Source organism: Sitophilus oryzae, unplaced genomic scaffold (assembly GCF_002938485.1).
Source record: "Sitophilus oryzae breed Bouriz unplaced genomic scaffold, Soryzae_2.0 scaffold_1693_pilon_pilon, whole genome shotgun sequence".
Lineage (NCBI taxonomy): Eukaryota > Metazoa > Arthropoda > Insecta > Coleoptera > Curculionidae > Sitophilus > Sitophilus oryzae.
The window spans coordinates 1,986,675-2,002,031 of NW_022146383.1; the positions used below are offsets into that span (position 1 = coordinate 1,986,675).

The 15,357-nt window shown below is 34.7% G+C and overlaps 1 protein-coding gene across 1 annotated transcript in view; it reads left to right on the forward strand.

Moving 5' to 3' along the window:
• The window catches only part of LOC115881079 (roundabout homolog 2-like), a 550,912-nt gene extending 537,203 nt beyond the window's left edge, over window positions 1–13,709 (forward strand). The window contains exons 4-8 of the mRNA XM_030898441.1: window positions 178–456; window positions 3,735–5,315; window positions 5,583–5,904; window positions 10,464–11,094; window positions 13,025–13,709. Of these exons, the coding sequence (XP_030754301.1) occupies window positions 178–456; window positions 3,735–5,315; window positions 5,583–5,904; window positions 10,464–11,094; window positions 13,025–13,378 (3,167 nt within the window). The 3' untranslated portion in view covers window positions 13,379–13,709. The remainder of the gene's footprint in view (window positions 1–177; window positions 457–3,734; window positions 5,316–5,582; window positions 5,905–10,463; window positions 11,095–13,024) is intronic.
• Window positions 13,710–15,357: the final 1,648 nt, after the last annotated feature.

Here is a 15,357-nt window from a genome sequence, read left to right on the forward strand (position 1 = left end):
ATTCGTTTTTAAATCGTTTAAAATAACTTATATCAAAAATTCAAGTCTTTACTGAAACTTCTTATTTAAAGACCTATTTTCTTGGACTACAAAAGAACAATAAATTCTCTGAATTTATTGTTCCTATTTACATATTTTATTACTTACTTTCACTAACATTTTTCTATTTTCTTCCAGTAATTCGAGAAGAATTCCGACAAGAACCCCAAAGTGCCCGAGTGGCAGCTGGCGAAGACATCATCATGGAATGCGCCTCGCCCAGAGGAACCCCAGAACCTCAAGTTTTCTGGCGAAAGGACGGCCAAACTCTGGATCTGGGAGGTAGACTGAAGTTGGTGGACGGTTCTAACTTGGCTATTACTGATTCCAAACCTTCTGATGATGGAAGATACCAGTGTGTTGCGAAAAACACAGCTGGCATTAGAGAAAGTGCTCAGGCTATATTGAAAGTGTATGGTAAGTGCTTTTTTATTTTCTATTAAAGTAAAATTGCAATTTTAAACAAAACTGTGCTGCTTTTATTGAGATTAAGGTTAATTTTGGTTTGATTTTTAAAGCAACTTTTTTTATTTGTGAAATACCACTAGTGGTATACCGGATGCGTCTCAAAAGTTGCTCACCCCTATAACTTTTATATTTTTTCACTTAAAAAAACGAGATTTGGTATGTTAGTATATGACATAAATTAGGCTTGATTGAGGTATTCAATTGTTTTCGGTCACTTCTTGTTTCACCGGAAATGACTACAACTTTTGATTTTTAAATGGCACCCTCGGTATTTTTTTACTTTATTAGATGAAAATGACATTCTGAATAGAATGACATATGATATGTCAACTTTTGACATTCTCGCTTAATAAAAAATCGTAATTTAAATTTCAATCTAGTGTGCCATGGCTATGTTAAAAATACTCATGTTTAATCAAGGAGCCTTGGAAAAATAGATTTGATCACCTAATGTTTTTAGTGTCTTGTTCTGGCCGGTTAAAAGATCCCCAAATACTACCCGTACTTTTAATCATATCTCATTTTTTCAAACGGAACGAGGATGGATCATTAGCATATTTGGAAAAAACATTTTTTTACGAATAATTTGATACCACACACTTGGTATTTGGAGTCAAATTTTCGTTATGAACCGCATGTTATAACTTGAAATAAACCATATGCGAAAATATCAAAAGTTGACATATGATATGTCATTCTATTCAGAGTGTCATTTTCTATCGAATAAAGTAAAAAGGGTGCCATTTTGAAATCAAAAGTTGTAGCCATTTCCGGTGAAACAGGAAGTGACCAAAAGCAATTGAATACGCCAATCAATCCTAATTTATACCAAATCTTATTATATACAGGGTGAGTTTCCTACGATGTTCTCTATGGGCATCTCGGAAACTACTGGAGATAGAGAGTCGTTTAAATGAGGAAAGAATTGCAGTTTTGTGGGGTCATAAATATGCGCCTTTCAGATTTTTGAAAAAGTTCATGACTTACTAGATATTTCGAAAAAAAACAAATTTTGGCTATTATTAAATTATTAATTATTAAAAATTGTCCCTAATTCCATTACAATCTATTTTAGACAAAAAGTGTTCAGATAAAAGTTGTAGATAATCACATTCCTAATGAGTTTGTGTTCTCCGATTTTTCATAAAACCGTTTTTTTAAATGGAAACCGTAGTTGGCTAAGTCTTCATAAAAAGCGCCATTTTTTAAGCTTTTCAGCAATATAAGCTATAATATGTTTCTTTCACAAAATTACTGAGTTATAGCCAATTCTTATCTTTCTTGACTAATTTCACTTAGTTAGCCATGGAAACAAGTTCAATCGTCGTTGCTCTCAGAAATGTGAAATTGTGTCACATCCAATCTTTGTAAATTAAAATAAACAAAAATTGTAAATAAAAATCTTACAAAAGAAGAAAAGCGTATAGGATTATTGGTTCAACTTTTCTTGGCCATACAAGATACTTTGACCGGTGAAAGTTACTTACGTTTTTTAGAGAACGGGTTTCAATGGTGTTCAAATTTTGTTGTGATTTATAACTTATAAAAAGACAAAATATGTTATTAAACGGCTCTTTACAATTTAGATTACACAAACTAAAACTCAAAAAAATAATAACACTACGTACACTTTAAGTTATTTTAGAAAATGTTCAAAAAATCCGCAATTATTTTGTGTACATAAATGCATCTTTTTAAAACTGAATTTCTAGCTATTATCACAGAACGATCGGTCGACTTAATTAAACTTCTCCTGTTCCGCCTCTTCGAGTGCCTCTCTTAATTCATAAGTATTTTTGTAAACCTTGTTGTTAACCATACCGCATAAAAAAATCTAAAATGGATAGGTCAGGTGACCGAGGAGATCCATGCAATTGGTCCACCTCCCTGAGTCTACATAATTATGATATAAATAATTTTTTAAATAACATTTCTTTCATTGTGGGGGGTTTGGTGCGTCATAATGAAGTCATGTAAGAGAGTTCCAACATAAGTCATGTTGGAACCACTGTATTAATGCGCGAGTATCTAAATTTAACTTTTCTAACATGTCTTGAAACCCGTTTTCTAAAAAACGTAACGTTCGCCGATCAACGTATCCTCGAAACTGTATGGCCAAGAAAAGTTGAACCAATAATTCTACACGCTGTTCTTCATTTAAAAAACTCTTATTTACAATTTTTGTTTACGTTAATTTACAAAGATTGGATGTGACAATTTCACATTTCTGAGAGCAACGACGATTGAACTTGTTTCCATGGCTAACTAAGTGAAATTAGTCAAGAAAGATAAGAATTGGTTATAACTCAGTAATTTTGTGAAAGAAACATATTATAGCTTATATCGTTGAAAAGCTTAAAAAAACGGCGCTTTTTATGAAGTCATGGCCAACTATGGTTTCCATTTAAAAAAACATATGTTTGTGTCATATGTCAAAAATGACAGGTTTTAGTAAAAATCGGAGAACACAATCTCATTAGGGATGTGATTATCTACAACTTTTATCTGAAAACTTTTTGCAAAACTTGCAAAAATAAAACAAAAAGTTCATATCAACTTGTAAGATTTAAAGCTTCCTTTTCAAAATACAGGGTGTTAAAGTTACTTAAAAAAGGAAAAAAATTAAGATATTTGAAAAACTATTTACTCGATTTTGATATAACTTGACCCGTTTATAATACTTACTATGGGACTTAATTTGATGTAATTAGATTTAAGTTTAATGGCCAGGGGCGGCGGTGGGGCATCACTGTTAAATTATTTTAAAGGAAAAAATAGGCACGCCACTGCTTTTTTAGAAGTTTAATATTATTTTTGGATTTAGTAGTTAAAAATACTATTTTTTTGTCTCCTAACTTTTTTGTCTATCTTGCTTACTTCTTGCGAAAAAAAATAAATTCCAATTGGTAATTAATATTATAATTTGTATTCTAATGGTACCCTCTATCTTGAAAAGGAAGCTTTAAATCTTACAAGGTGATATGAACTTTTTGTTTTATTTTTGAAAGTTCTATCGTCTATTAAATTTTCCAGATTAAAATCTGAGACACCCTGTATATACCTTCTTACCTTATCAACACCGTTTTTTTTTTATCTGAAGAAATAAAAAATTTATAGGGGTGAGCCATTTTTGAGACACACCCGGTATTTCCAAAAGAAAATTCTTATGAAAAAACATTCCATCATTTTTAAACTTTTAATGCTACAACATTTTGTTTTATTTTCAGTAAAACCATTTATTGTCCACCCACCTGAAGACGTCATAGCCCTCGTTGGCTCCACCGTCGATATCCCGTGCGTCGTTCAAGGAGACCCCATCCCGGACGTCCTCTGGAGACGTCAAGCCCCTGGAGGTACTATGCCACTGGGCAGAGTCAGAGTCCTCGAAGACCGTACCCTCAGAATAGAAAGCATAACCCTCATGGACCAAGGGAAATATACCTGTGACGCTGATAACTTTGCTGGCGCCACATCAGCTAGTGCATTTTTAACAGTTCAAGCACCACCAACTTTTAGTACCAGACCTCAAGCACAAACTGTGGAAACAGGACAGCAAGTTTCATTTCATTGTCACGTTACGGGGAGTCCTAAACCCATGATCTTCTGGTCTTTTGAAGGAGACAGGTCTTTAGTTTATCCAGGATCACCAGCTGGGAGTTTTGAGGCTTTTACTTCTGCTGAAGGACATTCAACTTTGATTTTGAAGAACGCACAAGTACAAAACTCGGGAACTGTGATTATTTGTTCTGCTACAAACGAAGCTGGATCGGTATCAACCAGAACAAGACTAACAGTCACTTCAAAAGAAGATAGACCACCTCCAGTGATTATCAGAGGCCCTAGCAACCAAACACTACCTATAAACTCGATGGCCTACCTGATATGCGAAGCAACAGGTACTCCAAAACCTATGATATCGTGGTACAAAGAAGGAGACCCTGTAACTCCGTCTCATCGAATTAACATGACTAATCCTTCCCAAGTTGAGGTTTATAACCTGGAAAAAGATGATTCAGGTCCATACACTTGCGTGGCTTCTTCAAGAGGTGGTAAAGCAACCTGGACTGGATATCTTTTAGTTGAAAACCCAAAGAACCCCAACATAAACTTCTTTAAAGCCCCTGAAGCTGTTATGGTTCCTGGTCCACCTAGTAGACCTCATGCACTGAACCAATCTGAAGGTAGTGTAACTATTACGTGGGGTCAGAACAATAAGATTGGCTCTTCGAGTCTTTTGGGGTATCAGATAGAGCTTTTTGGTAGAGAGGAAGGTGTTACTCCAACATGGACTATCGTAGGAAGAAGAGTACAAGGCCCAACGTTTACCCAACATCTTCTGTCTCCTGGAACGCCTTATACTTTTTTGGTTAGAGCTGAAAATTCTCATGGACTTGGTCCACCGTCTCCTTTGTCAGAACCTGTGATAGTTGGTCCGGATTTAGGGCAAAATTGGGGTAATCCAGAAGTGACGATACTGAGTGAAGCACGGGCTAGCTTGGTGACAACTCCAAACGTTGTAAAATTAGTTAATGCCATGCCAGTGTCTTCTACAGCTATTAAACTGACCTGGGAAGTAACCGATGCTACGTTTGTGGAAGGATTGTATATATATTACGTGAACCAGGAAGGTAGTGCTGAGGTTCCGAAGAGTTACAACATGCTCAGTGTGTTGTATACAGGGGGAACGACTACTTTTACTATAAATACCTTGGAGAAATGGACTAAGTATCAATTTTTCTTGGTGCCGTTTTATAAAGCTATTGAGGGACAACCTTCGAACTCCAGGACAGTGAAGACTATGGAAGATGGTGAGTTTAAAATGATTTTTAGTTTGTATTAGTGGTGGTTATATTAGAAGATATGTTTATTCTTTCGTTAATTTTTGCTAATTATGTTAGCTTCATAGGCAGATTATTGGTTAAATGGCTTAATTTAAATTTAACTTGTGAACATTTGAATTTTTAAAAAGAGATAAAAATGTGGTTTAAAAAACGTTTATAATCTCTTTTATCTCTTATTTATTACTAACTATTTTTGGAATACTGTGGTTGATTTTTTAACATTTTTTTATTTAGTTCCAAGTGAACCTCCCTCAAACATGGAAGCTCACCTCCTAAACTCAACCGCTGTCAAACTCAAATGGAAATCTCCATCACTCGCATCGCTTCATGGTGAAATCCAAGGATACAAGCTAGAAGTCAAAAGAAACGATACAGATACATTTAGCCTTATAAATGTTGGTACTGCTCCTTCGTACTTGCTCGGGAACCTGTCCTCTGGAATACTGTACTACGTGAAGATTGCTGCTTTTACCAGAGCTGGAGTTGGTCCGTTTAGTCCACCGTCGACTTTGAGGCTGGATCCAGCGTCTAAAGTGATCGATAATAATTCTAAAAGGTAATTTTTTTAAATAAAATACTTCTAAGTTGATAGTGGCTTGTAATAAGTAATAATAAAAATATTTACAGTACTTATTCTGAATATTCTAAGGTCTAAAAGTGCCCAGAATACTTAATAATGTCACTAACTAAAATTTCATGTTTCTAGATTCAGATGTGACGAAGTTTTATACGATTTTTCATCCCTAATTTTACCTTTTTATTATACAGGGTCGCTTTTATGTATGGAAACTGTCGATTATTAGGTAAAATATAGGAGGTACCGCAAAAAGTTACATACAAAAGTTATAGGATTTTTAAATATCTATTAGCGAGTAATAAATTTAAGTATACAGGGTCGTTCATAAAGTCGTGACACATCAAAGTTTCATTTTTTAAATAGAACCCTCTGTATATTATTACATATTTCAATTCTTCCTTCAATTCTAAGCAAAAATCGAAATACATACAATGTACCTCAAAGCAACCGTTTCCGAGTTATTGAGTTTTGAAAATATGATTTAAACAATTCGATTTAATTAATTTCGATGTGTTTGGTTTGATTTAATGGTGCCATTCTGCCGAAACTGTGATACTGTTTTAAGTTGTAATGGGATTTTAAATTCCTATTAGCTACTAGAATATATATACAAGGCTACTAGTCAATTTAAGTATACAGGGTCGCTTTGGTATACTTTTAACAGACAGGCAGAAAAACTTAACATGCAAATTTCCACAAATAAGACCAAATGCATGACCATTACAAAGGAGCCTCTACGGTGCAAATTGGTAATAAAAAACAAAACTATTGATCAGATAATGTCATTCGAATACCTCGGATGCAAAATTACAAGCTCGGGATTCCTGGAAGAAGAAGTAAGGAAACAAGCCAATAAAGCTGCCGCAATATCAGGACATCTTAAATATCCCATGTGGAAAAACAAACATTTGAGTACAGAATGTAAGTCAAGAATATACAAAACCTGCATACGACCAGTGATGACATATGGTGCGGAAACCAGAGCTGAAACATCAGTAACAAAGAGAATCCTACGAACTACTGAAATGAAGACCTTAAGAATGATAACTGGATACACATTGAGGGACAGACAGAGAAATGTAGACATAAGAGAAAAGTGCCAAACAAACGACGTTGTCAGATGGATAAGGCAGAGAAGAAGAGAATGGAACCAGCATGTCAATGGAATGGGCCCCGACAGAATGGCCATAATAATTCGCAACAATGTACCCCATGGCAGAAGACCTACTGGACGACCACCTAAACGTTGGCCAGACAGTTGGCAGTCAACCTCGCAAGAGTTGCTTAGACGAGGAGGAAACCGGAACTAAACAGGCGATACGCCTTCTAAAAGAAGAAGAAGAAGAATAGAAGGGTCGTTCCTAAAGTTGTATCACATCAAACTTTATTTTTTTTTAATGAAACCCCCTGTATATTATTGCATATTTCAATTCTTCCTTCAATTTTAAGTAATAATCGTAATACAAAATGTACAGGGTTATCATTTTAGTTTGACCCACTTTTAAAAGCTTATAACTTTTTTGTTTGTTGGATTAAAGCAGTCATTCAAAAAGCATGTTGTAGCAGTTTCAGCCAAGTTTTTGCGTGTCATGTAACATTTTGTATGGTACATGGTACATGTGTATGTACAACATGGTACATTTTGCTCTCATTTTATACATCTACTAGCGTGTACCAGCGACTTCGTTCGCGTCGAATTAATCATTTGTAATGGTGATGATAAAGCAAAGCAAGAATTTCCATTAACATACAAACTGGATAAAATTTTCTCACATTTATGTCAGCATGAGAAAAAACAATGTGGCGATATTATTATATAACTTGGTAATATTTGAGGGGTAGTTTCATCTCGTTGGAATTTGACTTTCGAAAAATCCGTTTGCCAAAAATAAGCTTTTTATGTCAAGCAGTTTAAGCAGAATCGTGGTTAAGAAATTACCCAACTTTTTGGAACACCCTCAAATTCAAAACATGTTAAAAAAACAAATAAATTATGCTTGTCCAAGCGTTTTCCCGAAAGACTAACCGTTTTTAAACGGTTTTATTTAGCTCGACCCGTACGGTATTTATTTATTTGTTTGTTTATTTGGGTCAAAATTAGAAATTGAAATTTAAGTACCTTCCTGTTGTCAGATTGATCTGAAATTTGGTACACACCTTTAGTTCCGATGACAATACAATATAGTAATATCAATAACATTGTAAATCTAAGATGGCCGCCGGTACAAAATGGCGGATTTCATATTTTTCCACAACCCCCTCAATATGGGTATCAAATGAAAGGGCTACGCTAGTAGAATACTGTGATTATGACAAAATTTAAAATCCAAGATGGACGTCGTTACAAAATGGCGTATTAGGTGAGGGCATGAGTAGTCGTGTCCAGATCAGTTGTGTCCAAAATTGTGTGACGTTAGAAGGACAGATAAAAAAAAATAGGTGATTAGATGTACCTACGTAGTTAGCGGTAGCTTTACCACCCAAGTTAAGGTAATAGGTTAAAACGTGCTGAGGACTGTATGGCATTAGGGTGGCTAAAAATGTAATGTCGCAAGCGTTTTCCCCTCAAGATTGGGCGCCTCTTGTTGTATATTATAGCCTTGCCCCTCTACTGGACCTCTGGGGGGGTCGACCGTTAAAATGTCCATTACTCGTGGGAACTTCAAAACCCAAGTGATGAGTTTGCAACAGACAAAGCGTTAAGGTTTTGTCATGGGCATCCACCGTCCATAAAATGCAGGGCAGCACAGTCGACCATGCAGTAGTGTATTTGGGCTCAAAATTGTTTGAGGAAGGGCAAGCATACGTTGCTCTAAGTCGAGTCAAGTCTCTGGAAGGGCTATGTATTGAGGAATTAGATTGTAATAAATTATCAGGTAAAAAACCATGTAATAATGATGCACTAAATGAATTAAATAGAATGAGGAATATTTGGTAGGCATTTCCGTTAAATACTAAAAACTAAAAAATAAAAAATCGGTAAAAAAACTTTTAAGTTAAACGGTTTTATCTTATGTGCACTGAAAACTAGAAAATAATAATAACAATTAGGTATTTTGAACTTCTAGTTCAGAAATATTTTAGTACTAGGCAGAATAGCTTTTAGGCATATTAGACTAAAATAAAAACGTGGGGCCCCTCTGAAATCCTACCTATGGCAAAGTATATCTTTATATACTTTGGTAGATCATGAGCTCGGCGTTCGCTGGTGAAGCCGCCACGGCTGGTTATTGATTGTCAAAATCTCCAGTTACGATTATAGTAAGTCGATGCAATCCACACTTAGTATAGAAGAAAGTATTACAGCAATAGTTAATGGGCCCCACGTTTCTATTTTAGTCTAATATGCCTAAAAGCTATTCTGCCTAGTACTAAAATATTTCTGAACTAGAAGTTCAAAATACCTAATTGTTATTATTATTTTCTAGTTTTCAGTGCATATAAGATAAAACCGTTTAACTTAAAAGTTTTTTTACCGATTTTTTTTAAATAACAAATATTGTAATATTTGAGGGGCGTTTTCAATTTGAGATTTGATAAACCCCTCCTTATCGAACCTCTACGCCCTACAGTCAATCCGTTTGCCAAAAATCAGCTTTAAACGTCAAGTAGTTTAAACAGAATCGTAATTACTCAATGGTCATATTTTATGAAACACCCTATAGAGATTTATAAAAAATCTTAAAATATGTAAAACAACAAAATAAAATATACGTGTTTAAGAGTTTTTCCGAAAAACTCACCGGTTTTTAAATAAAAAATATTTTAATATTTGAGGGATAGTTTCACCCCCTTAGAATTCGAGTTTCGAAAAAACCCTTCTAATCGAACCTCTACACCCTAAAGTCAATCTGTTTTCCAAAAATCAGCTTTTTACGTCAAGCGCTTTAAGCAGTATCGTGATTAATCAATGACCAGATTTTTCGAAACACCATGTATACATACATTTTTAAAAAAATCTTAAAATATGTAAAAAAACAAAATAAAATATACGTGTTTAAGCGTTTTTTCGGAAACTTGACTGTTTTTTAAATAAAAAATATTATAATATTTGAGGGGTGGTTTCACCCTCTTGGAACTGGAATTTCGAAAAATCCCTCCTTATCGAACCTCTACACCCTAGAATCAACCTGTATGCCAAAATTGAGCTTCTTACGTTGAGTGGTTTGAGTAGGACCGTGATTAATCAGTATGTCAGTCACTTAAGGATTTTATATATTAGTATAGATAAATGCTAAATAATATACAGGGGGTTCTATTTAAAAAAAATATGCAATAATATACAGGGGGTTCTATTTAAAAAAAATGAAACTTTGATGTGCCACGACTTTATGACCGACCCTGTATACTTAAATTTATTACCCGCTAATAGATATTTATAAACCCTATAACTTTTATATTTAACTTTTTGCGTTACCTCCTATATTTTACCTAATAATCGATCGTTTCCATACATAAAATCGACCCTGTATATAATGTATTATTATTTGTATATTAACTATATTGTTTTAACTATATTTATAAATAATGTATTCCAGACCCATCGGAGCTGACATGCAGACAGGCGACTTCATCACCGAAACATGGTTCATGGCCCTACTCATCAGCATGATCCTAGTCATGGTCCTGCTCTTCGGCGCCATGTTCTTCGTCAGACGCAGACAACTCCTCTCCAAGAAAACCATGACCCCTTCCCGATCAAACGGAGGTGTCCTCTCAACACCCCTGGCCTCAAAACAGGAAGCCCCCCTCTGGCTGGATAAAGATATCCCGGATTATACCTCAACCTTCCCGGAGTACTCAAAACTCACTCAGAACAGAGAGTACTCATCCAGCCAAAGAAAAGAGTACAGTAATGGGAGTTTGCCTCAAGGAAACAGCAATATTAATCTCCACACGAATCCGCTGCATTATAAGGAGCAGTACAGTGTTGCCAGGCCGGATAACTTGGAATATGGATCGGAAAGCGGGTATCCTGTGAGGAAGTTTAATGATTACAACTTGATGCAGGTGCAGGAGTATGCCAGTCCGAATTTAGGGAATGATAGGGGTTCGCAGATAGCGGATTATGCTGAGGTTGATGCTACGTTGGCTAGTAATCATGAGAAGGGGAATATTTCACCAGCACCGTATGCTACAACGACGTTGGTTACAGGAAGTAGGAGACTGGTAAGTTATTATCAACTTTGTTACTATATAATTATAATTTATTTTTATCTAACAGTATGTGCCCAGATTATTTTTACAAGAAGCAAAACTTTTTTATTATTGACATTTTGAGAAAAATGCACTCTTCATAAAAAATTTTGCTTGTTCTAAAATGGTTAATCCAGTTTATACTTTTCCAAATTTCCATACCGTTTTATAGAAAAGAAAAAAAGTCCTAAAAATCAAAACGCGTTTCAATGGTAATATAATTTTGTTTTCATTCCTTGATACATTGTTACTGATAGAATTTTAATTAACGTCATATTTCTGCTGTTTTAAAATGTGTAGAACACCCAATATATTAATTGATTTTCGGATTCTAGGAATTTTCAGTTATCAAAGAAGCATATATGCCTAAACTGTAACGATTTTGACATATTTCACATTATTGTGTGAAAACAAAGTTTTATAAATCTTGCAAAGGAAAAATGGCCAAACAGTGTATTTATTTATACAGATGGCTCAAAAGATCAAGACGGGAAGGTTGGACTGTAATATCCTATAAACTATAGATAGACACAATTTTTTTCATATTTAGCAATTTTTTTATCTCTTAAAATCTATAGGATACCTATACAGTACATTCATATCTGGAACACACTACAAACAATTTGCTGAAATTAAATAATTTGGTGTGTAATAATAAAAAATTAAGTAATAAATAGAACGGTTAAAAATAATAGGTAAGGATAAAGACGAACTTGAGTAATATATGTTTATTAATTAAAAATATTTTAATATAACAATATACATTTTTTTTTATTTAATTTGAGCAAAAACCGATTTCCCTGCATGACATCCTTTTCAAATTCAACAAGACAGAACACATAAAACAAATCGCTTTGTTTTTGAATGTTAGTAATTTAAAACTCTAAATATTTACTAATAACAAGCCTAACATTAACTTTATAATCAAGAAAAAAAAACTAGCCGCAAATTTGAAATCTCATAATCACATTTTCTTGAAATGCACAGTAATTATTGGGACTTATACATACTTATACATAACTGAATAGCTGCAGAGCTTAAAGCAACTTGCTTAATAGCCTCAATAATTGTTAGTCGTTAAGAAGGATAAATCGGTGAAGGTTCATAAAATGTGACCACCCAGAAAAAAGAAAAACAGAAAAGTACTTTGCCAGAATGGTCCTGACAGCCTAGGCACCCTACGCAACTCTCTCCTGAAAAGGAGAGTTTGAGAAGAAAGGAGAAGAAGAAGAAGAAGAAGAGTAAAGAAGAAGAAGAAGAGTAAATTTTAAATTTCAATCACAGCTGCCTAAATTTTAATTTACCCTGTATAGCTCGATATACAATAACCATTTTAAACCAAATTAAAATTTGACTCGAAAAGTTATACAGGGTGAGACAAAATTAATATGGAACATTTGTCACTTTTAAAAGCAAGTTACTCCTTTATTTTAAATGGATGTCTTTCCCTTGGACAACAGCACGATACAGAGTTTCGAACCGGTCACCCGTCCATCCACCAGTATCGCCTGACGTCGCTTAACTTCGGTGTTCTAATGGGAACCGGTGTTTCAACGTAGCTAGACCGTTGCCTCTTTATTTTTAGAAAATGTTAAATATGTCAAAAGCCTTACATTTTAGTCATATACTTCTCTAATAAAACTCACCTTTATTTTTCTCAGAATTCGAAAAAAAATCAATATATAGGGTGTTCCATTACAAAAAACCCAACTTTGATATGTAACTTTTTTGGAGGACATCTCTCTATATTTTTAAAAAGTGCTCTGAATTAACCTACATAATATGCTCACAAAATTTAATTTGAATACAAAGTGTCGTTCTCCCTGGAGCCTCCGCGTCGTTTGGGGTTTGGGAGGCGCCACCCTGTATCTTAATATCTAAATTCAGCGTTTCATTTTTCCAGATCTGGAACAACTCACCATCGTGCCCCTCAGACGACGAATCCCCATACCCATCCTCCAACGGAGGCTACTACAACAGGAAAGTCTACTCGGACTCCTATTTTGCACCCACGCACACCCTGCGCAGGCCCAAAAAGGACCACCACTACAGAAAAAACTCTAGAGAAGAGTCCAACCCTCCGGACCTGGTCTCTCCCAATTCCACCCAAGCAGACCAGCCGGTGTACGCTAGGGTTGGACCACCGGCTTTATCCTGGAGGAATGGTGCTCCGAGCTTGTCCAGTTTTACGCCGAACGCTACGAGGCACGTGTATCATCATGGGTCTTCGAAAAGCGAACCGGGGAACATGCTCTAATGGATCTGAAAGTTAAGAGATTTTAAGTGATAATGTAATGGTAACGATGGTAGTGGTAAGGATGAAGTAAAAGAAGTACTATTTAACAGACATGATTAGTGGGTAATTGAATAAAGAAACTAAGAAAGGAATTTGAATGTTTATTTAACATTTTAAAATATAAAGTTAAGTAGGACGCAATAATTTACTTTTGTTTTACGTTTGAGTAAGAGAATTTAATCGTGAGACCCTTTAAACTCTAACGTGCTGTTTGGCATACCGCGATACTATTTTTTATGAATAAGACAAAATAAACAAAAACAACTCCCCAAGTAGCATTTTCACGACTTGCGACCACATATTTACTAAACACGACGTTGGATTAGTTACAAAAAATAGTTGTACCTTGGGAATTAAAATAAATGTAAACGTTGTTGTGACGTTGTGCCGACGTTGAACTAGTACTACAACAAAGTAAAAGCTTCTGCGACGTCGAATAAACGTTGTCTTGTAACCTTTTTTGCTTAAGTGATCTTTAGGTGATTCGGACAACGTAGTTACAATGTTGGGCAATAAAGAGTTTTCCGACGTCACTTTCAGGACCTATTCCAACGTTATGCAAACGTCGTCTGTTTTACTAATTCCAACGTTGTTTAGATTTCCTTATTCTTATTCTTATTCGTTGATAGGACGTCGAGCCACTACCTTTTTGCAACTGTATTGACCTTAAATCTTAAATTTTCACTTCATTGTTCTGTTCAGTCAGACACTTCAGTGCTGTTTTTGTTTTTTTTATAAAAAAAGCTTAATTAAAATGACATAAGAAAGGTACATATAAAACTAAATTTAAATATACATCGACATATTACCGATACTTTATCCACTCCCTCGTTTATTTAGAATATAGAGGGCGGCACAAGCTAGACTCTAGGATGACTAAATTAGGCAATCTTGCAACTAGTATACTACCTGTTAAGGCTGAACTGCGACTTTATTAGTCCAGTATGCGACTACTCGAACTACTCCATCTTAATCTCCAAAACAACAAAGTGAAGCCGCCATGTTGAATAAGAAAATGTTTCGTTCCTAAAATAGTAATTCCTGCTTTTTGAATACATTAACTTGAAATATTTGACCCTAAACAACACGCGGAAACAATTTTTTCGACTGCGAATAAATTATTCTCATTTTACTAAAAAAAAATTTAAAACTTGTTTAATTTTAAGGCCCATTAGTATTTTTCAAAGTAGAAACAATACATTTATCAATAAAGTTGTTTGCGTTTAACTTTTTTGCCTTGGGTAACGAGTTACAGAGTCGGTTAAAGTGTTTCAATAATTATGATCTTCAAACATCCTCCACACTTAAATACTTTTGTTTTGTTTTCCTTTACTGCCATCTGGCATATGTCTCTAAAGGCGGGTTCTCACTTGTCAGTTTCGCTGACGCAGTCTGACTGATTCACTTTCAATGAAAAATAAAAATCAACGATTGTATTCACACGTTTCATGTTTTGCTACATTCAGTATTCAGTTGGTCCAAACATTTTAACGTGGTGATTTCGTAGACATGAAAATGGTTGAAACAAAATTGAAACCAGGTGTTCGCGAAGTTTGTTTACAATTAGAAAATGAATTACAGAATATTCTGGTGAATCAGAAAAGAAGAAAACGTTTTTTTTTAAAGCAGATACGTCTACAAGAAACCGTTGACGTTCTATTTTAACAGAACGTCAACGGTTTCTTGTAGACGCATCTGCTTTAAAAAAAACTAAAGTGTTCTCATAATAGTTTGAATTTAAATATTTTAAATAGTTTTTTTCTTTATTCTTTGATTTTTTTTGCTTCCGATAGACTTTCCGAAACGTTAAGCATTTTTTTCTTTGTTAGGCAAATTTGTATAACTGTAAACATAACTTCTGACAAGCAGTGTCCGTTTAGGTTTAACGCAGAAGTGTTTACAAAAAATAACTATTTTATTTTGTAGATTTTCTTGCAGTG